This window comes from Lynx rufus, unplaced genomic scaffold (assembly GCF_022079265.1).
Source record: "Lynx rufus isolate CCGP_SWC_20201006 ecotype Redwood Valley unplaced genomic scaffold, mLynRuf1.p SCAF_8, whole genome shotgun sequence".
Lineage (NCBI taxonomy): Eukaryota > Metazoa > Chordata > Mammalia > Carnivora > Felidae > Lynx > Lynx rufus.
In genome coordinates, this window is record NW_025814896.1 from 80,925,348 (window position 1) to 80,953,184 (window position 27,837).

At 35.9% G+C, this 27,837-nt stretch overlaps 1 protein-coding gene across 3 annotated transcripts in view; it reads left to right on the forward strand.

The window, feature by feature from the left end:
• Positions 1 to 27,837, forward strand: part of EHBP1 (EH domain binding protein 1) — a 338,289-nt gene that overhangs the window by 57,299 nt on the left and 253,153 nt on the right. For all 3 annotated transcript variants that reach the window (XM_047068138.1, XM_047068136.1, XM_047068137.1), the window contains exons 3-5: positions 10,891 to 10,948; positions 20,193 to 20,288; positions 26,561 to 26,614. In XM_047068138.1, coding sequence (XP_046924094.1) covers positions 10,891 to 10,948; positions 20,193 to 20,288; positions 26,561 to 26,614 — 208 coding nt within the window. The remainder of the gene's footprint in view (positions 1 to 10,890; positions 10,949 to 20,192; positions 20,289 to 26,560; positions 26,615 to 27,837) is intronic.

The following is a 27,837-nucleotide window of genomic DNA, read 5'->3' on the forward strand; positions in this document are numbered from 1 at the left end:
AAATATAATCTTCTGGTGAACAATGATATTTCATTGTTCAATAACATACTTTAAACTTTAAAAAAAGCTTTTTTGGTTTTAGACTTTATCTACTAGCTTATGACTTCATATGGTTAAGCGAGGACTCAGGTGTCTCACCACCTCCTCCCTGAAGCACATTTACCCTTCCCTTTCACTATCCTTCCTCTTTTCTAATCAGCTTTATAAGAGTTAGATCAGAATTATTGTTATGACCTCATATTATTTGCAGCTGAGCCCTATGGTATTATCACATTTCCTTTCTTTTGATTTTTCTTGTGCTAAAAATTTATGGTGTTTTTGTTTGTTTTGTTTTTGTTTTTTTGCCTTTTTCCTCTCCTGTGATTATTATTCCTAAATTTTTTTGTTGGCCTCTCAAAATCCCTCTCAAACCAGTTTAACATTGGTGATTTATCAGTTCCTTTTTCCCTTGGAGCCTGCCAGTGTCCTGTTCCATTTGGAATGGTTTCTTTGTAGGCCTATGGCATTGGTGACATATTGAGAGTTTTTTTTAAAACTGTCATCCTGGGAGATTAGATATTTAACCTCTGGATTGATCTAAATTTCTCATCTTTTCTTGCCCTTTTAATGTCTCTGTTACCTTATTATTCTACATCTGGAAGATTTCCTTAACTTCAAAGAAACTCTTCAATTTTTGCTTTCCTAAATGAAAAATAATGACATAATTTCCAGAGTGCTTTCTTATTCTTTAAATCTCCTTTTTTGGGCTCCTTGGGTGGCTTATTGGTTAAGTGTCTGACTTCAGCTCAGGTCATGATCTTATGGTTTGTGAGTTCGAGCCTTACATGGGACTTGCTGCTGTCAGCGCAGAGCCTGCTTCGGATCCTCTGTCCCCCTCTGTCTGCCCCTCCCCAACTCTGATTCTCTCTCTCAAAAATAAAATAAACATTTAAAAAAATCCTTTTTATTTTTTCCATGGATATAGTTATGTCTTTAGTTTCTTTGGAGTTCCTTTCTTCTCTTTTTTAGCCACTTGCCTTTCATATTAGAAGTTTTCCTCGGATGACCCTTCATTGTTCATATTTAAGATGGAGACTATACAAAGCTTTTTGGAAGCTCTGTGGATGTACATAGGATGGTTGCTAACATTATTTGAGAATTTGCTGAGAGACAGGCACTGAACTGAGCACTTTACTGTCTTAACTGATCTTTACATTGGTCTTATAATGTTCTAATTTCACAGATGAGAAACCTCTTGAGTCTTAGATGATAAAACCAGAGGAAGGGGAACCACATTTAAACCCATATCTGTCTGCTTTCATGCGATTCTTTTATCTGTCATATTCTGTTTTCCTGTCTCCCTCTGAATAAATGCTTTGTGAATACCAGGAAACCTCTTGAGAACCATGCAGTCAAATAGAAACAAGACAGACAAATATAATCATCCAAACACAAAATTGCAGCGATTACAGAAACCTGTTGAGAGTAAATATTGAATAGAATTGTTTTAGGAGGGCTGGGGAATGTCCTGAGTGATGTATCCTTTTTTTTTTTTTTTTTACCCCTGTAACCTCAGTTCTAGGGAGCAAGGTACATAAATTGGAAATACTAATAATTATGTGAGTGACATGTGAGGCTTGTTCCAACAGGACTGTAAGAAAGGAAGTAGTAAATAATATGCTAAATTAAGAGAAGTGGTGTGGGTGATTCTGTAAAATAGTAAAGTAGGGAGTATTATTTGGGAAGACCAATATTGCACACATGATACAGCAGTGATTGCTTATGATGCTATTTGTCTCAGAAATAACTTTATATTGAGGCATCTGGGTGGCCCAGTCAAGCGTCCGACTTTGGCTCAGGTCATGATCTCACAGTTCATGAGTTCGAGACTTGTGTTGGGCTCTATGCTGACAGCTCAGAGCCTGGAGCCTATTTCAGATTCTGTGTCTCCCTCTCTCTGCCCCTCACCCATTTGCACTCTGTTTCTTTCTCTCTCTCTCTCTCTCTCTCTCTCTCTCAATAAATAAATAAATAAATAAATAAATGAAAAGAAATAACTTTATATTAAAAAATGATAAACGCTTTGTACTGTTGAATAGTACAGCAAAAAAGAAATATATATACAAATATATATACAAATATTTATTTATTTTTTGATGGCTTGTTAAAAAGTATACTTGGTTCAAGTATGCCAAACTACACCTCCTCAGTCTAACTGGTGCTGTCTTTAACTACTGATATATATGTATTAGAAACACCTGTCAGCAAAAGTCCATGTTAAAGATTTTTGACCAAAAGCAGTCACTCTGTGAAAATTTAAAGATAATAGGAAGATGCAAAATATATATTTTTTAAAATGTTTTTGTTTGTAACAAAGACTTACATTTCCTGTTATTAGAACTATCCTTTTATTTTACAGAAAAATATATCCTATATATGAGTACTTTGTCTTGTATAATTTTCTTACTATTGAATTAATTACTACAGTGTGCTGAATAACTCTTGTGAAGTAAGCATAAAGGAATATAATTAACTGGAGCTACAGCAGTTACAGTACAATAGGAGGCAGATGTACCTACTGAAGGATAAAAATAATTACTTGAGAAATAGTAAAGTTAGAGTACTTCTGTGATAAGACTGTTTCTCCCCTTTTGTTTCAATATTCACAACATTGCACCATGAAATGTTCTGTTATGGCTAAGAGCCCGTTCCCTTAAAAAGAATAACCTTGTTATTTAGTGAAGTGGCTATTCACATCAACTACAGGATTAATATTTTGAGCTCTCTTTTTCTCATTGTAAACATATCCTGGATTCTGTGGTAGCAGGAATATATTGTTCTTTTTGTGTTCTAAAGACTTATGGCTCCTTATTTTTAATCTAGGAAAAACTCAGAGGCTTAAATATTAATTACTAAGTTTTGAGTTATAGCTGTCTTTTATCTTTGGAAACATCAGTTTCATAAAAATGAAAACCAGTAGGACATAAAAAGGTTAAATTAGTCTCAGTACTTTGCAATGTAAACTTATTACAAAATAGCAACTGTTTTATTGTTGTGTATGTCTGTATTTTTGATTTACTGAATTTTCTGGAATGTTGAAGAGTTACTGTAGCAGCCACACTGAGAAATCCCAAGTGGTTTAACCTAATAAAAGTTGATTTCTTGCTCACTTCTCAGTCTAGAGAAGGTGATCTAGGTTGACTGGCCTTCCATGTGGTCATCCAGGAGCCCAGACACCTTTTATCTTATGACTCTGCCTTCCTCTGCATTCTAGAATCTTCTCCATTTCACTGGCTCCATTTTAGTGCCAATATGTGATGGTGGTGTTGGGTGGGGTGCGAGTGAGGGGCTTCTTGCATCACCTCCGAGGACTAACACTATGCTTTGGACAGGAAACATAGTGGTCAGTTTACTATTCTGAAAATATTACTTCCCCTTTCATAATGTTATTCAAAGTTAGTAATATATTAGCTATCTCTATCTAGATTATCAGAAGATAGGAGGCAAGTGATTTCATGCCACAAATTTTTTTTTTTATTTTTTTAATGTTTATTTATCTTTGAGAGAGAGAGAGAGACAGAGCCCAAGGAGGGGAGGGGCAGAGGGATGGAGACAGAATCTGAAGCAGGTTCCAGGCTCTGAGCTGTCAGCACAGAGCTTGACGCGGGGCTCAAACCCATGAATCACGAGATCATGAACGGAGCCAAAGTCAAACCCTTAACCAACTGAGCCACCCAGGCACCCCTCATGCTATAAATTCTTTATTCTAGAACTTTTCATTTCATCTTAAAACATAAAATGTTTATTCAGTTGCAGTCATTTAATATTATAGTCATCAAATCATTTAGAACTAGCTGAGATCTTAGTCCTCTCTTTATCTGATAAATTAGGGATTACGCTCACAAATGGAGAGACATTCTGAAGGTCACTCAGGGCCAGAACTAGGAAAAAGAGGTTTCCTCCAGGCTAGTATTCTTTTCCTCCATACTATGTTGTCTTGGAAAGGTCGTCTTTTACAAATCGTATCTCCTAGATTAATACAAATTGTTCCCTCCAATTTCTTACCTTTCAGTACCCTCCTAAGATACTTACCCTAGGAAAAGGGGAATTTTTTTTAAATTTTTTTTAATGTTTATTTATTTTTGACAGAGAGAGAGAGAGACAGAGCATGAGCAGGGTAGGGCAGAGAGAGAGAGGGAGACACAGAATCCGAAGCAGGCTCCAGGCTCTGAGCTGTCAGCACAGAGCCCGACGCGGGGCTCGAACTCACAGACCACTAGATCATGACCTGAGCCAAAGTGGGATGCTCAACTGATGGAGCCACCCAGGCGCCCCAGGAAAAGGGGAATTTTAATTGATGTAGAAGAGAATGAGTGATCTGAAAAGCATTTGTCATTTTGTTATTTGGGCCACTAATGGAGTGGCATATCGACTTTCCATACCCAAGGAAAAATGTCCCAGGAATTGGAGAGACTGCAAACAGAGGAAGGGAGGCTGCCAAAGTCGTGTGGGACCTATGTCAAAATTTTGTGTAGGGCCAGCTCAGACCTTAGAGAAAATTAATGTTCATGTAAGACAAAGAACACAGTCCTTCCATTTCTGTTGACTTAGAAGCAAATTTATTCAGTTGTCTAAAAGCTCTTTAAATTGAAGTGAAATTTTAAAAATTAATTTGTTTAACTCTGTTCATACTTTATTCTAAACTTAAAATGATTGTTTTATTTTAAATAACTTCCCCCCACATTTAAATAGTTTTCCAGCATAAAGCAATATAAATGCATTCCAGAAAATAAAGTATATCCTTTAAATGATACATAATTTTACTTTCTTTTTCTTTTTTTTTAATTTTTAATGTTTGTTTATTTTTGAGAGAGAGACAGAGCACAAGTGGGACAGGGGCAGAGAGAGAGAGGGAGACACAGAATCTAAAGAAGGCTCCAGGATCTGAGCTGTCAGCACAGAGCCCAACGTGGGGCTCGAACTCACGAACTGCGAGATCATGACCCGAGCTGAAGTTGGATGCCCAACCAACGGAGCCACCCAGGCGCCCCCATAATTTTACTTTTTAATAGTGGCCACGGTTAGCATTTTGAGATATTGCCAGCTGATGTCTTCTTTCATTATATAGTATAGGAAAAAATTTTTTAAATCTGTATTAAACAAACTTAACATGATATCCTAAGCATTGTCCCATGCTTGTAAATGCTGTTGGAAAATATATTTAATGGCTTTATAATTTTGTAGTAGATGTACTGTATTAGTCACTCATTTTTTGTTGGACTTTATATTTAAGGTGTCATAAATTATAGGTTTTAAAATAAATTGTTGGGTGTTGGGCAAGCTCTTTTTGTTAGCATGCTTACTTCCTGCGACATACATAAGTAGATCCTTCTAGGCATAAGGTTTTTGTTACCTTCTTTGTGTTCTCCAAGGTTGTGCCGGGCGTGGGGTAGTTTGTTTAATTGTTTGTCTCTCCCCCACTGGATTGTAAACTTTTAGAGGATTGAGGTTTAATCTTCTTTCATCTTTGTACCTCCATTGCTCAGCACAGTGCCAGGAACATAATAGGCATTCACTCAGTAAAATATGTTTTGCATGCATATTATGATTTTGGGAAATAATGAGATTGGTTTTCATGTGATGTTTTGGATTTTTTTCTCATGGCTTTTTTAGTCTCACCTCACACATGTATAAGACACACATGAGAGTGGAATCTAAATTTAAGCCAGATTATTTTTTTTAAGTTTATTTCTTTTGAGAGAGAGAGAGAGAGAGAGCACACAAGCAGTGGAAGAACAGAGAGAGAGGAAGAGAGAGAATCTCAAGCAGGCTCTGCATTGTTAGCACAGAGCCTGATGTGGGGCTCAAACTCATGAACTGTGAGATCATGACCTAAACCAAAATCAAGAGTTGAATGCTTAACCGACTGAGCTACCCAGGAGCTCCCATATTCTTAAAAAAATTTACCTTGATACACAGTAGCTCACTAGTGGCAAAGAGGAGGGCATAAAATTTAGCGACAGGTCAAAGAAAGATACAGCTTACTGTTTTATAATCTTGTTCATTGTAGCTCTCTTATTTTCTCCTTTTTCCTCTCCTATTTTCCTCCTCCTGCCTACTCTCCAGAATTTAGCATCAGGACCATACTTTGAGACAAGTCTTGCTGCTTTTGCACTCAACTAGTTCCTTTTTAAGGACTGTGAGGGTAGGTTAGAGGTGTTAAATTTTAATTTTTTTAAATAAAGTTTTCTTCCCTGAATAAACCCACCAAAAGACTTCACATCTTTTTAATGGAACCCTTTAGATAGATTTCACAGAAAGTGCATCTGTGTGTACATTTTATGTGTATGTGTATAAAATGTTCATATATATAATTACATGTTTGTAGGTTTATATGTCTGTGTATATTTCATGTGTAGGCCTATCTGGTGATGGAGTAGAAATGTTAAATATGTGATTATTGAATTCTTTCTGAAACCCGAGCTCTACCAGGTTGTCTTGACTTTTGATAAAAGTTGTATAATTATAGGTTCTTTGATAGTTGGATAACACTCACAGTTGCTCCATCCCTGTGTCTTGTGTGCACATAAGTAAATATTTAATGGTTCTTTTCTAGTACAGCACAGATGCTTAAAATATTAATTGTGGTCAGCTAATTGTGTGGTTATTGGTACTCTTCTGAGAACAATAAGTCACAGCACCATTCTTTATTTTAGAACACTGCCTCACGTTGCCCTGATAATACAAAGGTGGACTGATTTCTCGTAAAGACATTTTAAAAATGGGACATGACTTAGAATCACAAAAAAGTTTAGTTGTCTCTGGGGGCATTCTCAAGTAAGTCATTTATGTTCTATTTACATTCTCAGAACTTCAGGCAGGTAGGTTAGGAGACCACCGTCCTGATTTTTTATAGTAAAAGTCTTCCCTGTTGTGAAGTAACACATCTGAAGTAAGGTCAGAATGATTGAGGGGAGGGAGATGCTGAAAAGCTGAGTTGGAAGGAGGCAACAGTGCAGGTGGCCTGGATGGGGGTGGGGAGATACCCCCACTGCTGGTGCAACCCAGGCCTCACTAGTGTTAAGTCAGGAGTTAACAGGGATTACTTACCACTGTCCCTGTGGTTCTCAACGTTGGCTGCACAACTAGAATCACCTGTAGGAATTTAAAAAAACCTGCACATGACACCAATTAAATCAGATTCTCCAGGAGTGGACCTAGGCATCAGTATTTTTCAAAGTTTCCCAGGAGATTCCAATGTGCAGCCAAGGTGGGAATCCCTGTAAAATTTGAATAAGCTACAGAGAGGATGTATTATTTAGCTACTGGCTTTAGTTAGTTAGACCTGATCTATTATAATTAACCAACTGGGAATTCCTGGTGGAAACTTAAGGTTCATTCAGTAGCAACTAATTGCTAAGAATATAAAGAAAGATATGGTTGATAAAGGAGTGCAGTCTAGTGTAGGAGATAGAAATAATAGTGTAATACAGGGCGTATAGAATATTTAGATACAGGTGTTTCTAGGTTATTACTGGAAATACAGTAGTAGGGGCAGATAACTGCTTAAGGTTTGGAATGTGGAGTGGCGTAGAAAGGAAATGAGAAGTGGTCAAGGTTTCACAGAGGAAGTGATGAGTTAAGAGTTTATCAGGTAGAAAAGGGAGGAAAGAGGAAGTTTTTAAAGAAAGGTAATAGCATGCAATGTGAAGAGATTGAAGGAATACATGTTCAGGTATTTGTAAGTTATACAGAAAGGAAGATAGAGTTGGGTGGTAAAGTGCCTCATAAAAACAACATTCAGGAATATGGACGTTATTTTGCATGCCAGGTTGTCAAAGGGCCAAATGCAGAAGCTGGTCAGGTGTGAAGCAGTTGGTAGCGTTGGAGGCTCTTGTAATCCGGAAAACATGGACTTTGTTTAAAGGCATTTAATTTAGAAAGGATTTTCAAAATTTAAATTAAAAGTTAAATAAAATGGAATATTATTAAGGGAAATGAATGTGTTAAATTCAATCTGTAAGCGCCAGTTTGTTAGTACCTTCCGTATAAGAGACCAGTATGGGATAATAAGCAAGGACAAGCTGTAAGATTTTATAGCATTTCTAAACAAGTACCATAGAGATATCATTAAGAGTTGGGGTCACCTGGAGATGTGGAGATGAGAACATAATGAAAAGATTAGTAGTAATCTAGGTTAAATGTTCATTCTAGCAAGCCATAAATACTTTCAAATAAGGTAGTTTATACAACTTGTTGGCTACTCATTTCCTGTACTGTTAAGCTGTCAGCATTGATCATACCTTCTTCCCACCTCCATCTGTTACTTTACAGCTCCCCATCTTCACTGTCATTTGTCCTATTCTGCTTCTCTGTGTGTTGAACAAGGTTATGTTTGTTTCTGTGTTGGTTTGGATTTTAAGTTAACACTCTTGATAGTTCATAGAAACTTTCTTCTGTTTCATCTTATTTAGCATTGGTTATTGCTCCCAAAATTTCACTGTGGGAAGATTCACCAAACCAAGCTACTGGTTTTAGTTTACAGTTGTTGTCTTTAATGCCTGACCCTCAGAATTGAACTGAGTCTTGGATGGAGAACCACCAATTTTCTATATATACCATGCTGGTTATTATCACCATCAGAAACATTGTGCATTTGTTTAGATGACTCCCTACTTAGTCATTTTCATTACTGGAACCTTCCTCCTGTTTTTTTTCTAGTGTTTCTTTGAGTTCTGCGACCTAAAATGAACAAGAATTAACATTTTATGATATTTATGTTGCTTTTTGCATCCTACTCCTTCCCTTAGTTAACTAGGATGTGTGCGTTGTAAACTCTTAAGTCTTCATATGCCTAAAACCATTTCTTTTCTTTTTTTTTTTTCATTTAGCAAATATTTATTGACTATCTGCTCTTTGCTAGACAATGTCTAAAACCATTTCTTAAATGATGGATTAGCAGTATAAAACTCAAGGGTGACAGCTATTTTCCCTTAGCAACTTGAAGATCATTAATTTTATTGTCTTTTGGGCTTTGTTTCTGCTAACGAGAAGTTGCTATCAGTCCAGCCATTCCTTTGTTGGTAACCTGTCTTTTATGGTTTTTCTCTTTATTCTTGCTGTTCTGTAGCACAGTATCTAGCTATTAGATTTATTTTTAATTATCCTGTTCATTAATATATACTTTCTATCTATTCTATCTATCTATTTCTATCCAGACTCTCTCTTCAAGTCTGGAATATTCTTAGCTTTATCTCTTCAGTATTTTCTTTGCCATTCCCACTGTTCTGAACTTCTAGAATTTCTTCTAGGTGTATGTACTTCTCAATCTGTCTTTTATGTCTCTTACCTTGTTTTAAAATATTTTTATCATTTTATTTTTCTATGCTACATTTTGGGTTACTCAGTACTTTTTCATTGGGCAACTCTCTCTTTGGACAGGTTTGTAGGTGAATCACTGGGTAAGGGATTCATGACTGGTGGCCTTTTATGTGTATGTATGTATATGTATGTATTTAATTAAATGAAATAAGAGGACAGGTCATCTGCTGATGGTGAGGGATTTTGGGGTAAAATAAATGACACATGGAAAGAGGTGAAGGTCACCAAGATGAGTGTACCATTCATTTCTTGGTTAAAAAGCTTTTATCTAAAATTTTTTAAAATAAAGATTTAAGGAAAATAACTGATAATCATAATCTTGATATTTTCCCCAAGTATTAAAGAGAATGCAATTGTATTAGCTGAGAACGTAAGGTTTTTGCTTGTTTGTTTTCACTTTATATTAGCAGAAGGTAAGGAAGAGGGGTCTGAGAGTTAAAAGACCTGTATTTCATATTTGGTTCTGCCAGAGATTTAAAAAAAAAAAAAAAGTTTATTTATTTATTTTGAGTGAGAGAGAGAGAGAGAGAGAGTGCAGGAGGGGGTGGGTAGGGGCAGAGAGAGAGGGAGAGAGAGAATCCCAAGCAGGCTCCTCACTGTCAATGCAGAGTCCGACGTGGGGCTAGATCCCATGACTCTGAGACCATGACCTGAGCCAAAATCAAGAGTTGGATGCTTAACTGACAGAACCACCCACGTGCCCCAGTGCCAGAACTTTTGATGAGTTATTTTGCCAATTTTTAAGCTTACAAAATAGGAATAATAGTATGTACCTTACATGTTTTTTTAGTACTGTATTGCTTTTATGAAGATTTTTGAGATTATAAAAATGTTTTGAAAACCGCAGCATTGGGGCGCCTGGGTGGTGCAGTCGGTTAAGTGTCCGACTTCAGCCAGGTCACGATCTCACGGTCCGTGAGTTCGAGCCCCGCGTCAGGCTCTGGGCTGATGGCTCGGAGCCTGGAGCCTGTTTCCGATTCTGTGTCTCCCTCTCTCTCTGCCCCTCCCCCGTTCATGCTCTGTCTCTCTCTGTCCCAAAAATAAATAAACGTTGAAAAAAAAAAAAAAAAAGAAAACCGCAGCATTGTTCATAAGATATGAGATGCAAAAGTAGTATAACCCATAGATTTAAATTATTTTGTGTCATTTTTATGCTGTTGTCTCCAGATTAAAGTGGATAATGTGTTAGATGTATATAGCATTACTTTTTAGAGAAGATCTATGTGTGCTTTTTCTTTTGTCACCAGTTCCAAGTATTTTATTTTACTTGGTTTGTCCCAATGGATTAACTTACTAAAGGATTTTTAGAAAAACATGTGGATAAAATATTAGTCATTTAAATTAGATTATATTTATATTCAACATTTGCTATTTTTGAATAATTTAGAGAGATTTATTGTAAAAGCAACTGCTCTATGTAATCTAAAGTAGGTGACATTTTTGTCCTTTTAAAAAAGGCACCAGAACTAAACTTTGTTAATTTGATGTAAGAGAACTTAAATTATACTTAATCTTTTTCCTGTTTGACAGGCAACCAGATAAACTGGTGGTGGTTTGGACAAGAAGAAGCCGAAGGAAGTCTTCGAAGGTTTGTCTCTTTTCAAAATTTCGTACCCAAATGTTGAATTTAACTTTTAGTTAAATTATTAAACTTCTGTAGTCCCATTGTAGATTTTAAAATATTACTTGACATTTTGGGTTATTTCTGATGATCTACTACTAAAATGGTTGATTAGGCATTTTGATTGTGTAACTGCAGTTCTGAAAATGGGAGCCAGATACCTGAGTTTTGATCTTGGATTTGGTAGCCTTGGATAACATCACAGTTATCTAGCTTCTCTGTACTAGTGTATTTATGAATTAATGATTAACTAGGTAACACTTACAAAATTGTACCTGAGATTATTTACTCAGATTCCAAGAGGATGAAGTTAGGGCACACTTAAGGAATGGTGAGTTCTTGGAGTCCATTGCTGGGCTGCAGTAGAAAAGGAGTTGGGTTTTTCAAAGATTTTAATTAAAAAAAAATTTTTTTTGATGTTTATTTATTTTTGAGAGAGAAAGAGACAGAGCATGAGCAGAGAGGGGCAGAGAGAGAGGGAGACATGAATCTGAAGCAGGCTCTGGGCTCTGAGCTGTCCTCACAGAGCCCAATACAGGGCTTGAACTCATGAACTGTGAGATCATGACCTGAGCTGAAGTTGGATGCTCAACCGACTGAGCCACCCAGGCACCCAAAGGTTTTAATTTTTTGCACTTATAGCTTTGTGGGGAGTAGAACAGAATTTTTAAAATGTTCAGTAACAATTCTGCAGATACTTTAAAAATTCCATTCTGTAAATAAGTATGAATGTATTTCTATAAGCACATAATAATTACAAGCATGTTAAGGATGTTGGTTTTTCCATAAGTAGTCCTGTGTGAGGAAAAAATTTATTCCTTTTAATTAAAATTAAATCAAGTTTAAATTTCAGAATTTTTAATATTTTTGAGGTATCTTGTCAAATTTTATTGTGCTAAAATTACATATAGATCTTAATTATACAATTTAAGTCAATATATACTTGTGTAATTAGTACTCCTAATAGCATATAGACTATTTTCGTCACTTTTTCCTTTGTGTCCTCCTCTGGTTAATTCCCAACTCTCAGAGGCAACCACTATTCTGATTTTTCTGTCACCATACAGTAATTTTGCCTGTTTTTGAACTTCATTTAAATGGAATCATACAGCAGTACTGTTTTGTGTGTGGTTTCTTTTGTTCAACGTAATGTTTTTGAGGTTTATTCATGCTGTTGTGAATATGGTAGTTTTTTTTTATTGGTGAGTAGTATTCCATCAAATGAATTTACTACAGTTTGATTATTTATGCCACTATTGATGATTTGATTCATTTCTAGTGTATATTTTGAATATTCACTACTGCAAAGAGGTTTACTATAAATATTACCATACCAGTATTTTAGGAGACAAATATTTTAATTTCTCTTGGGCAAATACTTAGGACTGGAATCAGTGGGTTGATACATTTTTAACTTTTAAATGTATTTCCACCAGCCATATAGGAAAGGTCCATTTACATCATATCATGAATGATATCTTCTTCAAAGCATATATTTATAGTTTTGGGGCATTGTATTTTGGACCTGTATTTTCTTATCCATTCACATATGAGAAAGAGTTCTAAAAATAGGCTTAGGGTCTTCTCTGTTTTGCTGGATATTGTTATTTTTGCCTAGTGGGTCTTAGGCTTTTGTGGAGAGGAATAATATAAGGTCATCCACTAAGTATGATAGATGAATATAACTATAACTATAAACTTTAGATTTAACATGTTTTTAGCTATCAACAGAAAATAATTTTCTCCTTTTAATAATTAGATACTATTTTCTAAAAAAATATGAAACATAATGAAATACTGTAGATTATAGACCAATTCATAATGCACACCCATATTTGAAGTAAAATACACCTTTATTTAATTGCATTTTCAAAAGTCAGTCAAATAACTTTTAAGGCCAAATTATTTTTCATATTGTATCAAATATTGATTGAATCCAGATAGTAAAATCCAAACATATGTGGCTATAGGTTGATTTTTCCCAGAATGCATATTTTCTAGAAAGAATTAATTCTTGTACTACTGTCAAATTGTGGCACTCTTAATATTTTAAATCCCTCCTGGATATTTCAGAATCATTGTGTTTCCTCTTAAAATATTATAGGTGTAGTTTTTTTGAAAAAAATTTTAAGAACCCACCATGTGTTAAAGCTCTTTATATAGCAAGTGCGTAGTATGTTCATACATATGTGAAATGCTGTGTTATAAGTTGTACAGACAGCTAAAGAAAAGGGGGGGACTTAAAAATCAGTTTCAGAAATTGTGAAAGAAATGATTACAATATTATTGTAAAAGTTAAGCAGGTAACTTTTTTTAATCTTAAGAAACTTGAAATACATGACATTTTGGAATTCTTTAAAACACACACACACGCACACACACACACAAACTTGTCTCCAGCTATTTTTTATTAAATTAGCTATCAGTTATACCAAAACCAAAGACTAGAACCATTTTATTTCTTCTGAAAGATACTTCTGTTTTCTGATGGTTTTCCTTTAAGATATACATTATTTGCTGCTGAGTCCCATTGAAATCACTGAGGGAGAAAAAAAGATCTCTGCAACCATTGGGCAGAAAACATTCTAGTTTTTATTTTTAACTATGTTTTTGGAAAGAGTTTGAGTTGCACAGTAGTCAGTTTGGTTTTTGTCATCCATGTAGCTTATTATTTCTCTTTCCTGATTCTGAGTATACCTGCCTTTTTTTATATTGATTGATAGATTGAAACTTATAACTGAGACCCAGATAAATATCAGATTAGTGAGTAAAATAATAAGGCACACTACCTTATTTTTTTTTAATGTTTTTATTTACTTATTTTGAAAGAGGGAGCACGAGTGAGGGAGGGGCAGAGAGGGAGGGAGAAAGAGAATTCTAAGTAGACTCCACTCCATCATTGTGGAGCTCAATGCGGGTTTGATCTCATGAATCGTGAGATTATGACCTGAGAATCGTGAGATTATGACCTGAGCTGGAATCAAAAGTCATATGCTTATCTGACTGAGCCACCCAGGCGACCCTACCTTAATTAATTTAAAATTTAGTTCTTAGTTTAGTGCTCACTTTCTTTGGGCACATGTTTATCTTGATAGCTAAATATATAATTAGAACTCATTTTTTATTGAGAAAGTAGTTAACCATGGATAATTAATACAATGTGCAGCTTCCCTACCTCTTCTCCTCAAGTCATGGCATTTATAACAAAGATTTGTTAGGCTGCAGTTGATTTGTATATACTTAAATAAAATTATTTTTCGGTAAAATATATGGCAGTAGGAATCAAAGCAACTATGATAGTCCCCATAAATTATGGCAGAGTAGTATGTTGCCTTAAATATGGTTTTCCAACAGAAGTTTAAGCTCACAGAGAAATGGGAGGATTCCAAAGGGAAACCAGAGCTTTAAAGACCTCACAAGCTTTTTGATGGCATTACCACCTTTACTTTCTTGCTCTGTGGTTGTGCTACAGCCTTTTACAATGTGCTGAGATAACAGGAGGGGCAGGGTACAGTTGCAGAGCTTTGCCTTATGGCGACAACTCTAAGGTAAACTCTACATGTGACATCTTAAACATATGGGTATATGCATTTTTATAAACCGAAAATTATCTATTTAACAAGTGACAGCTATATATTTTTAGTGAAATATTTTCATTTTGTAGGAATCACAAATAACAAGTGAATGTTTATTCTGTGTTTAGTACCATATTAGGTACAAGTCTTTTAGGGAAGGTATGACATGAAATAATTAGAAAGTAAGGCATTTTATAGAGTCAGTACCCTAAATTGAGAAATGTTACCTTTTTTCTAGGTTTGCTTTGGCATGTCAAAAGATCTGTCATATGATTAAAAAATGAGAAAAATTGTATAAGGGGAACTGGATAATGTGGCCTAATCCTTTTGTACTATTATCTGTACTAGATAGATTGCTGGCAAATAAAGAGATAACCTGCCTTTCTTAACTGTGCAAAGGAGCTGAATAGCTGTATGTGCGTTTCTGTGACTAATTTTTTTTCTTTCTTTCTTTTTTTAACATTTACTTATTTTAGAGAGAGAGAGGAGAGAGGAGGTGGGGGGGCAGAGAGAGAGGGGGACACAGAAGCTGAAGCAGGCTGCAGGCTTCGAGGTGTCAGCACAGAGCGCCTGACACGGAGTTCGAACTCACAAACTGTTGAGATTATGACCTGAGCCGAAGTAGGCTGCTTAACCAACTGAGCCACCCAGTCGCCCCAGTGCCTAATTTTTTTCTGAGAAAATCTTTTCTATTACTTTCAGTGAAGACCAGTCAGGGTTCTTATAGTAGTGATGTTTGCAAATATGTGCTTCTCCTAAATCAAATTCTTAAAAACATAAATTAATGTCTCTATGGATTTGTACAATTTTTTTTTTTTTTTTTTTTTTTTTTTTTTTACAAATCTATTTTTGCCCATGTTGGACTTTTCATTCTTTTTCTAGGTTCAGATTCCTGAATTCAGTTGGAAGTGAAAGTTTTAGTAAGCTGTTTGAAAATAGGAATCTTTTTTTTCGTGTTTGCTACTATGTACATCCCTGGTTTCCTTTGCAATAAAATTTACTTCGTTCTGTTTTCTGCCTACCATATAATATTTCGCTAACATTATAAAGGAGGTGGTGCCAGCTACTCAGCCAGACTAATTGATGTTGTTACAGTGTCCTAACTTAGCCAGGTTGTGTAGACTCTAAAAGGAATATCAGAAAACCAGAGCTCTGACTTAGTTCGACCTTTTTTGCTGGGGACAGAGATGCTGAGTGGAATGGTAAGAAAATGGCAGCATATTAGCAACTTGGGAACTAACACCCTTACATCTTCTTTTAATTAAAAAAAAAAGATTTTAGTTTGTTAAGCAGATTTTATTTTTGTTTGTTCAGCAATCTAATTTCTATTCTGTGATCGAAGAAGGAGGATTGAAAGAGGTCATTTAGAGTGCTAGCATTAGGGTACCTGAAGAAATTATCTGATATTACCATCTACTAACTCTGCCCAGTGATCTCTGCATTCCCTGCTTTTCTCACTTTTGATATTTGTATTATCCACATAAATGTTAGGAATTTAGCGATAGAAGACTATTTTCTTGACCACTGTATGAATCAGAGATAGAGCTGGGTAAGATGTTGGTCGGGTGAAGAAATTTGAACTTGGAAATCATGTAGGTGGTTCTCCTACTGATTACTCATGTGGGTTCAGGCAAGCTATTTACTCTTTGATTGCTTTAGTTTTCTTATCTGGATTAGATCTCCTAAGGGTATCTTCAGGTCTAAAATCCATTGATGGTCATTTTTTCATTATGAATTTTACAAATACTAGGGGTGCCTGAATGGCTTAGTCAGTTGAGCATCCAACTTTGGTTCAGGTCATGATCTCGTGGTTTCTGGGTTCAAGCCCTGCATCGGGCTCTGCACTGACAGCTTAAAGCCTGGAGCCTGCTTCCAATTCTGTGTCTCCCTCTCTCTGTCTGCCCCTTCCCAGCTTGTGCTCTCTCTCTCTCTCTCTCTCTCTCTTTCTCTCTCAAAAATAAATAAACATTAAAAAAATGGGGCACCTGGGTGGCTCAGTCGGTTAAGCATCTGCCTTTGGCGCAGGTCATGATCTCACAGTTCGTGAGTTTGAGCCCTGCATCGGGCTCTGTGCTGACAGCTCAGAGCCTGGAGCCTGTACGGATTCTGTGTCTCCATCTCTCTCTGCCCCTCCCCCACTTGCTCAGGTGCGTGCTCTCTCTCTCTCAAAAGTAAATAAACATTAAAAAATTAAAAAAAAAAGAATTTTACAAATACTGTATCTTTGCTGCTGTGGCTAATAAGAAAAGTTCAGTTATTATACTCTTTTTATGTTTTTATTCTGTGGGGAGGCTATGAAAATATAATGATGGTGAGTTTGGAAAGACCAGAGGAATAGTCTGACCTACTATCACAGTACGTAAGAATTAGAATTGTCATAAATCTTCAAGATTAACTGTGTAGAGTATGTAGAGTGGAGTTTTGATTAAGGATTATCTAAGGTAGGCAGAAATTTACTTTTCAAAATGGAGATTCTTGACTTTGTGAAGTTTTTGTTCTAGAATTGTCAATAGGCATATTTCCATAAATAGAGGAATAGAAGAATCTCTAGAGATATTCTTTAATCAGTAGAACTCCGCTTTTTGCTGTTGGGTATAGTGTGCTTAACTCTGTGTGGTCAGTGTCTACTTCCCTTTCCTTCCCTGAAGTTTTATGATTGGACGGCAATGGAGAGAGAATAGAGGGAGAATTACTAACAATTTATGAGTTGAAGTGGGGAGATGCTGCTAAACCTATCTTATGCTGGTATCTTAACTAACAAAATATGATAAGATTTGAATGGACATAAGTTTCCATGATCTTGATCCTTTCTCACTTCCATTTTGTGGGTTCAAATCCAACTTCTGCCACTTACTTGCTGTGTGATCTTGGGCAAGTCCGTGTCTCATTTTCCTCATCTGTTAAATTTGTTCCTTGTCACACACCTGCAGTCATATCCTCTAGCTTCTTTCTTGTTATCATGAAAGAATTATCTATGCTTCTGGCAAAGGTCAATCTGTCTCTTTTTCCTACTGTTAAGGACATGACTAGTAATTTTCTCTTTTGCATCATTCAGTTTTCCCTCTTAACTGGATATTTACCATCAGCATTAAAATATTTTTATTAAAAAAATTCTCTCTGCCATTATTTTACCACTAAAGGCAGACTAGTTTTCTCTTTCTCTTACAGCAAAAATCTCAGAGGAATTGAGTGTACTTGATATCTTTACTTTCTTTTTTCTTATTCTTTGTTGAACCCTTTCCAATCCAGTCAGGCATTTGCTCTCATCATTCCACTGAAATGGCTCTTGTGAAGTCAGAATTGGCTTCTGCTTTCTTAAATCCGATGGTTATTTTTCAGGTCTCATTCTGTCTAACCTATCACCAAGATTTGGCACAGATTGTCTCCCACTCCATGAAACATTTTCTTCACTGGACTTTCAGGATACCACACACCTCTGGTTTTCCTTCTGCTGTACCAACCCTCTTTTGCTGATTCCTCCTCACTTCCTGGACCTGTTAATGTTATGCTTCAAGGTTCAGTTCTTGAACATTTATATTCTCTAGCTGTACTCTGTCCCTTGGGATCATATCCACTCTTAAGCTTTAAGTATCACCTATGTATGGTAATGATTCCCAGATTTATTACTCTAGGCAAATATATCCAGCTGCCTGTTTGAAGATCTACACTTGAATATATAATATGCACCTTAGATTTAATGTGTATAAAACAGAGTTCCCAATCTTACTTTCCAAACCTGCTCTTCTTGCAGTCTTGTTTTGTATCTGTTAATAGTAATTCTCTTCTTCCAGTTGCTCAAGGGCAAAATCCTTGGAATCAGCCTTGGTTACTTTCTTTCTCTCATGTAGTCTGCAGATCTTGTTGTTTCTGTCTTGAAAATATAAAGAAAAAAATATATCCAGAATCTGACCACTTTACCACTTTTCTACCACTTGAAGCCAAATCACCATCACCTCTCCCCAGGATTATTGCAATAGCTTCTACTTGGTCTTCCTGTTTCCTCTCTTATGTCTAGAGCCTATTCTTGCTATATTAGTGAAGTGTGTCCTTTAAAACATAACTTAGAGCATCATGCCTTTGCTTAAAAACCTTCAGTGGCTTTCCATTTCACTTGAATTATAAAGAAGTCAAAAGTCTTTGTAATGGCCTCTCAGAGCCTTATATGACTGGACCCTCCTTATTTCTCCAGCCTGGTATCCAACTTTGCTCCAACCACATTGGCCGTGTTGTTATCTGACTGACCTTTCCAGTTGCTGTTCCATCTCCTTAGAAGTCTCATCCCATGTATCTATGTATCTGATTCCTTTACCTCTGTCAGGCCTTCTCTCAAGTGTCTCCTTCTCAATGATGCCTTCTCTGACTATCCTGTTGACATTTGTTACTTTCTCTTGCTTCCCCTCTAGCCTTCTTTCTTCCATTTTTTTTCTCCATAGCACTTCCTCTATCTAACATACTGTATATCTTACTTAATTATTTTGTTTGTCTGCTTCTTTCTAGTATATCGTTAACTCCACTAAAGCAGATTTTTTTTTTTTTTAACTACTCCAGTGCCTGGACAGTGCTTGGCAGATAGAATCAATTGTATGTGTGAATCAGTGAGTGAGTCAGTGAATGAATGAATGAATGAATGAATAGTAGCTACCTCATAGGGTTCTTATGCTAATTAAATGAGTTAAACATAAGTAAATTTCAAACTTGGACTGACACTTAGAAAGTACTCCATAGTGTTAGCTTTCATTATCACTTTCATGGAGTGTCCTGCAGCTCATAGAAAAGAAAACGGAGATGTCTTGGCATACCTAATCTTCCATCAGCTTTGACTGGAAATGCCACCACAAAGAAAGAACTATAGTGATGACTTCCAAATTTTGGGAGGTCCTTAGAGAACCACAGTAAGCCAGATTGACAAGGAAAAAGAATCTTTAAAATTACAAGTGCTAGAAATATTAACTCTATAAAAACTGTTTTCTTCTTTACTTGTCCCAAATAAACATTACAGTTTAATGGGAAATGAACTTAAATGCAAAGTATGCACTTTGTTTCTCCTTTTAAAGAATGAATTTGCCTTTAAGTTCCTAGATCAAAAAATATATTTTTTTAATGTTTATTTATTTTTGAGAGAGAGAGAGAACAAATAGGGGAGGGGCAGAGAGAGAGGGGTACACAGATCCGAAGCAGGCTCCAGGCTCTGAGCTGTCAGCACAGAGCCTGACACGGGGCTTGAACTCACAAACCGTGAGATCATGACCTGAGCTGAAGTCGGACGCTTAACTGACTGAGCCACCCAGGTGCCCCGATCACAAAATAATTTTTAAAATATTTCTCCTAAAAAATTTTTATCCAATCACGAACAGTAGCTTTTGAAAATATGAGACACCTCATTTTTGCATATTCTTGCATGTGATGGTGGGAGGGAGAGAGTGAAATTTTGGTTACAGATAGTAATCTATAGCTATCATGTGATAGAACTGTCATGGCCCAACTTTAATGCTTGAAAAATCTAACTTGATTAATCTTTTTTGTTTCAAGGAGACTACAGATCTAATAGATAAACAGTGTCAATAAATTTTTGTAAATTATTAACATTGCATTTCCTGTACTTCATATTAAAGCCATTATTTTAACTATTCTGGTAGGCTCATAGCTGGCAACCTGGAATAAAAAATCCATACCGTGGTGTTGTAGTGTGGCCTGTTCCTGAAAACATTGAAATCACTGTGACACTTTTTAAGGTAAGTTCCATTTTTATAATTTATGCAACTTATTATTTTATAATCATGGTTCTAAATGACAGAATACTTCAGTATTCATTGTTCTATATATTTGGGTCCAACCTGATTCCTTAATATGCATTGTTTTTGTGGATATAGCAGTTTATATCAGTGCAAGTTCATCAGGGTATTTCATGGTCTATGAAATCAGAATAATTTGGGAGTCCTTTTCAACTTGTTAACGATTTTGAGATGAGTTGAAATATTTCTCTTACTATTTCCTATATTCTACCCACAGGAAACTTAAAAAAAAGTTTTTTTTAATGTTTCTTTTTGAGAGAGAAAGAGAGACAGAGCATGAGGAGGGGAAGGGCAGAGAAAGAGGGAGACACAAAATCAAAGCAGTCTCCAGGCTCTGAGCTGTGAGCACAGCCCAAAGCGGGGTTCAAACTCATGAACTAAACCATGAGATCGTGATCTGAGCCAAAGTGGGATGCTTAACCGCCTGGGCCAGCCAGGCGCCCTACCCATAGGAAACTTTAAAGTGCTTTATCGTAGAAAGTGAGATTTGTGGAATTCTTTAGTCCTGAGCCTCATTTTGTTAGCCCTATTTGACTAATCAGAAGATATGTTTTAAAATTAGTATTCAATAAGTATTTTAGGGGCACCTGGGTGGCTCCGTCGGTTAAGCGCCAGACTTCTGCTCAGGTCATGATCTCACAGCTTGTGGGTTCGATCCCTGCGTCAGGCTCTGTCCTGACATCTCAGAGCCTGGAGCCTGCTTCAGATTCTGTGTCTACTTCTCTCTCTGCCCCTCCCCTGCTTGCGCACTCTCTCTCTCTCTCTCAAAAATAAACATTAAAAATTTTTTTTTAAAAACAAGTATTTTATTAATGTTAATGTAAGAAGAGAAATTTTAAATTGATATTTGATAAATATCTTAATGACATTAATATTTTGCAAGTACTGTAGCTTAAAAGCAAGATTCTGGTTGTAAATTCAAAGGACAGATCCAAAAACATAGCTGTGTGTATAACTACCTGCCTGTTATACATACATGTTTTTTTTCTTGAAAGTCTTCCATATTTCTTGAAACATTACAAAGTAGTCCTCACTGAGTTCCCATTAGGCACTAGAATGTTTACTTTCCTAACTCCTTACCTGCTTCCCAAAAATGGTGGGGAAAAGTTTCATTTTAGCCTTTTTCAAAGTGGTAAAATCAGAAAACAATGCTTAATTTCTTCTTTGAATCATTCCGGTTGTGTTGAAGTTACTTTTGCTGGACAGAAGGAAGAAAGACATCTCATTGAGCATAATTGAATAATGTAAAGTTTGTGAAAATCCACTAAATATTTAAGGACATGAAATTTAAGTAGAGAAACATTATATGGCTTAGCATGAAATCAGTGTGTAAAAAAGTCCTTTTAATTTTGTGATCTAATTTATTAATACATTTATTCAGGAACTACTGCAGAGATCAGTAAAACAGAAGAGTGTGATGAATGTTAATATACTAACTCATGAATGGAATACTACTTTTAAATGCCCTGTATTTCATAGATATCTATTTTACAAAAGATTTTTAACACTCTTATAGTTTTGATATTACTGTTATTGACGTTATAACATTGCTCAATCATGCTTGTCATATATACACATACTTAATTTGCCCAGAGAGAAATAAGGGGTGAGATAGTCACTACTCTTCCTTTTTTCAAGGAGATTCAGGACTATCTGATAGTCCTTTAGTCAGCTGTACTAAAAGCCTGTTATTAAACTCCCTTTATCCATATATCTCTTACTGGAATGATACAGTAAGCTTGGTAGGTAGCAGCAAGACCTTTGGAACATTTCCTATCATTCTCACACAGCAACCCCAACCAAGGTTGTATAATTATCCCTTTTGTACTGATAAGGAAACTGAGACTAAAGAAGAACATGACTTGCTAAGTCACAGTGATTTAGCCCTTCTTCTTTCCTTCACATTGTACATCCTATTCTGTAATAAAAAAAAAAAAATTGCTATGAATATAGATTACAACAGGAAGATCTCCGACATGCTTGAGGAAGACTTTTAAGTAATTTTTTGAATATTTTGATTTGATTTGCTGTTTATACTGGGAAAGAAAACGAATGGACATAGTTTTACAACTTGAAAAAAATGATGATAGAGAGTTAAGGGGCTAGAATAGGGCTGATAAATAATTGACAGCCATGTGTTTGGGAAAAGGATGTGTACTAGCTGAGTGATTCTGAGTTGAAAGTGGCTGTTGAAATGGGTACTTGGAGGATTAAGAGATAAGTGTTGTTTTCAAGTACCGATGAGAATGTTCAGCATATCCTTATCACTGAACTTTTGTGACTTTGAGTTTTAGTCTTTTGGAAGAAGAACTAATATCCATTTCTCCCCAGTTTGTTGTAGTAAACATTTTTGGTTAATTGTGATATTGAGGCAAACTTGCAACCATTTTAAATATTAAAACAATATTTTCAGTGGAGGCTTTTATCTCCCCAACTCCCCCTCTCTCCAGATTTCTAACAGAAGGGCAGAAAGATAAAACAACTTTTTATTCCTACAGTGTAATTTTTGGATCTTGCTTTTGAACAGCCTTTAAAATATTCAAGTGGAAAACTTTTTCATATTTTCCTCTCTTTTACTTGTATTAAAGTCTCATAACTCATTTAATCTTGAAATTTGCAAGTGGGAAAGGACTGCTCTGAACCCTTTTTGTCCTAAGTGTGGTTGGTATCCACAGAAGTGTGCTCATAGACAAAATGCTTTTACAAAAGTTGTATGTTTCATTTTCCTACAACTTGACCAGATACTAATTTTTTCACTCTGCATGTTTGTTTTTGAAATTTGAATTAGATTGAAAATAGCTGTTTCTAGTAAATGGAAAAAAAAAAAAAAACCTTTTAGGGTTTTGAAAAAAAAATGGTTCTTTGAGCCATTTTCAGTTTTTCTCTTTACTGCAGCAGTAAGGTAGGAGATTCTAGAGGGTAGAAAGTAGGATACAGAGAAGACTTAATTGATACATGCTAGAAGCAATTTTCATTACAGATGTTTTTGTCTGATCAATAATATAAATAGTTAATTGTGTGTATATATGCCATTTTAAAATGGCCTGCAAATGAACATTACTTTTGCTCTTTCATGTCTTTTTACTGACTTTGACCTATCAAATGTGTCCCTTGGTCCCACTGAAACTATTCTTTTAGGAGTAATACGTTGCCTGTGTTTTTAAAACATGTTTCATCTGGGGTGCCTGGGTGGCTCAGTTGGCTAATCATCTGGCTTCGGCTCAGGTCATGATCTCACAGTTCATGAGTTTGAGCCCTGTATCAGCTCTCTGCTGTCAGCACAGAGCCAGCTTCAGATCCTCTATCCCTGTCTCTCTCTACCCCTCCCCTGTGCTTTCTCTCTCTCTCCCTCAAAAATAAATAAACATTAAAAAAAAAAGTTTCATCTCCTTTGAGAATTAATGTATGTCATATATAAGGCAGTGTTCAGTATTTGTCAAATTTTAAGATATAGTCGTTAATTCATTCCTCAAATATTCTTGAGAGCCTGCTGTGTGCCTGGTACTTTTCTAGGTCCTGGGGACAAAGTAATAAAACTGAACCAACAACATAACTAAAAGTCAGACAGACCTGGATCGTAACATAGTTTTAACACTTACTGGTTGTTCACTGTGGGATGGGGCATCTTTGAGGTCTCAGTTTTCTGTTCTTTTAAATGGTAATAAAAATACTATGCATTTCATAAGTTGCTGTGATGATGAAAACACTTAGCACAATAACTGGGGCAGAGTGTGTGCTTAGTAAATATTTATTGTTATTAATTATATTAGCTGTGCTGAAACTCTGCTGTGTTCCTCAACAAAATGGGGGGGGAGGGAGGGGAGGGAGGGCAGGCAGCAAGGGTGGTAAGATGTCTCTTTCCTCTGCATTGTGATATACTTTATTACTTGGTCTCTAAAGTAGCACTGTTTATGACCTAAATCACTCATGGAAAAGTTCCTTCAGCCTTTATTTACGGCATTCTCTCTCCATAAACTTAGTTTGTGGACAGGGCCAAACTGAGGAAACAAATATCAGGTAGAATTTTCTACCTGTCTTTCTCTTCTAGCCTTTCCTACCTCCCCTCTGCCCAGCACCACAAAAGAAACTCCTTTTTGACAGATTTTTTATTCCATTTGTGTGAATTTACTCATAGAACTAATTGCCTCAGTACAGCTCAGAATTAGCCAGCCACCATGCTTTAATGTGAAAAATAAGTAAACAGACATAAAGAACTAACTAAGGAGTTTGGAATTTATCCCATAGGTGGTGGGTGTCATTAAAGAAATCTGAGTGGGTACCAACACGGTCAGAACTGTGGTTTGGGAGAATAATCTGTGTATAAGATTGATTGGAGGGCAGAAAGACTGAATGTCGTAGTCACTTTTATCTTGAAATAGCTCAGGCACAAAATGATAAGAACCAAAACTCAGCTGTGGCAGTAGAAGCAAAAGATTATTAATAGACTAAAGTGGAATCAATCATGAATAAGATGCTTCCCTATGAGAAGCATGTGGGACCTAAACCCCATTAAAGGAATAGCAGAGCCCATTTTCCATGTATGTGTACTCCCTCATTCTTAGAGTGGAATGTTGAGCCCAAAGCCTGCTGTTTTTAAATATTCTCTCATCCTCAATACCTCCATCCCCGTGCCTTCTCTAATATGTGGAGTTGAATCTGAATAAGTAAATGCACATAGATGTGACCCCACTACTTTTCTTTTATGTCTTATACTCCATTGCTTTTGCCTTTACTTATTCAAATATCTGTGGAAATCTGTACTATCCCACCTAGCATAGATGCCTTCTTTCTCATAAAACTTTCCTATGTATTCCTGTAAGTGATGTGTTATTTTCTTTTTATTTATTTTTTCTTTCTTTTTTTCTTTTTTAATTTGCATCCAAGTTAGTTAGCAAATAGTGCAACAATGATTTCAGGAGCAGATTCCTTAATGCCCCTTACCCATTTAGCCCATTCCCCCTCCCATAACCCCTCCAGTAACCCTCTGTTGTCCTCCATATTTAAGAGTCTCTTAACGTTTTGTCCTCCTCCCTGTTCTTATATTATTTTTGCTTCCCTTCCCTTATGTTCATCTGCTTTGTATCTCAAAGCCCTTATATGAGTGAAGTCATATGATACTTGTCTTTCTCTCCTGACTAATTTCGCTTAGCATAATACCCTCGAGTTCTATCCACGTTGTTGTGAATGGCAAGATTTCATTCTTTTTGATTGCTGAGTAATACTCCTTTGTATATATGTATAACTGATGTGTTGTTTTCTAACCTGTGGCGAAACCATGTACTTCTTTTACCATATTTATTTAGATTAGTTGTGTTTGTCTTCAGAGGCAAGGACAACAGTGTTTGAGTCCATTTTCACATCTACAATTTCTTATATAATAAGTAACCATTAAGTATTTGTCAAGTAAATACTTGCAAAAGTGTGCTTTTTTTTTTTTTTTTTTTAAGTTGCATTTGGTTGGAGGCTTCATTATCCTTTCTCAGGTTTCTGAGGCATTTTCAAGGTTGATGGGAGGGGAGGAGGAATGAAGGTATTAATAGCCATGCCAATTTGCCATTTTGTGTAGATTGTAAAGTCTCTTGTGCTTTGAAATTCCAGATGTTTACATAACCTCTTCAGAAGAAAACCTTGTCTCAAATGGTACTTTTAGTTTAAAATATACGAGTATAAAAACAGGATGAGGACTTTTATATGAGCATTTTATATATATATATTTTTTGAAGTTTATTTATTTTGGGAGAAAGAGAACGTGGGCATGCAGGGAGAAGGAGAGAGGGAGAGAGAATCCCAAACAGGCTCCGCCCCATCAGAATGGGGCTCTGTCCCACTAACTCTTGAGATCATGACCTGAGCTAAAATCAAGAGTCCCATGCTTAACTGACTGAACCATCCAGGCATCCCAAGCATTTTATATCTTAGTAAAGTGCTTCTTAATAGTTCATTAAATTATCACTCTCTCTGGTCAGGTTTCTTTTTTCAGTAGTGCAATGATGGAAGATAATTACATGCATCAACGTAAGTAAAATAGAGAATTTTTCAATATAAAATAATGATTTAGATGTAGAGAAATTATGGAAGTTTCTAAGAGTAGGCTATTCTGCTCCCTTTTTAACAGTTGGTAAAAGGTAAAAGCACGGCCATTTGTATGTTCTTGGTTGTATTGAATGGTTTAAAGAAATCTATTTCAACTTTATATTTTGCTTTTGTTACAGGATCCTCATGCAGAGGAATTTGAAGATAAAGAGTGGACATTTGTCATAGAAAATGTAAGCTAATGGCAGATTTCATCACCTTTCACGTTGTTGACTGTATACATTGTTAAAGTACACTAGCATTTTGGTGGTAGAAGAAATGTTACTTTATTAAAATTAATAGCGATTTGTAGATTTTAGAATTTCTTTAATGAAATGATTGCCAGTAGCAGAATTATTTTTAAGAAGGTCTTTTGTTACAATTATAAAAGTAAAAATACTCTACTGAATTATGAGTATACTTTGTATTAGTTTGGGGCTTAAAGGAAAGACCAGGTCTTACTCATCTTTTTATCTGTTCAGCATCTAGCATGGTGCTTCTCACATAGCAAATGCTTTTTTAAACATTTGTTGAACAAAATCATAAATGCCCTTTGACATCTTTAAAAATAAAGTACATGCTTTAGCGCTTTAGGTTGAGAGATTTTAGACTGGTGCTTTAATAATCATCTTCAGTTAATATACAGACTGTGGAATCCCGCATGACTAGCGGGTATATAATAGGTGTTCAGCAAATATTTTCAAATGGGGATCAGGGAAGGTAGGCAATGAAAATAGAGTGAATTAAGAATGTGGGCTCTGGAGTCAGACCTAATTTTAAGCCCTAACTTGTCTCTTCTACTTATAAGCTGTGTGATTGTGGTAAGTTTCTTAACTTGTCAGCCACAAATTTATAGGGTTCTTGTGAAGATTAAATGATTTCAGTGAATATTAGCTGTTACCACTGTTATCATCATGATCACCATTAAAGTTCTGAAATATATTTATAACAGATTTATAGCATGCTTTGACTCCTTCCAGAGTCAGTGTATCGCCTGACTTCATTGTATATCTCAGTGATGAAAGGAATACTATACTGGCTGGGCCATTTTTAGCCCAGGGGAGCTGGGAAGCTTGGGAAGATCAGGTCCAAACATGGTAGGGAGAGTTCTGATGGCTGGATATCACGCCAATGTAATTGTGTTAAATGTTCATACATGTTAACAATTCTGTCCTTTCTGTAGGATAGATTTGAACATTGTGCTTGGAGTAGTCATTGAAGGTTTTAAATTCAAACAAACTGAGACTTCTTGAAATTGGTTGCAGCTTTAAAAGCTAACTTTCATTCTCATATAAGGGCTTCTCCCTCATGGATGGTCTTTTAGTTTTCAGCACTCATGACTCAATTATAGATCTGTAATCGCTTTATTAACTTGATGTGTTAAAGAGTTAGCCAATTAAATTTGAGTCGTAATTGA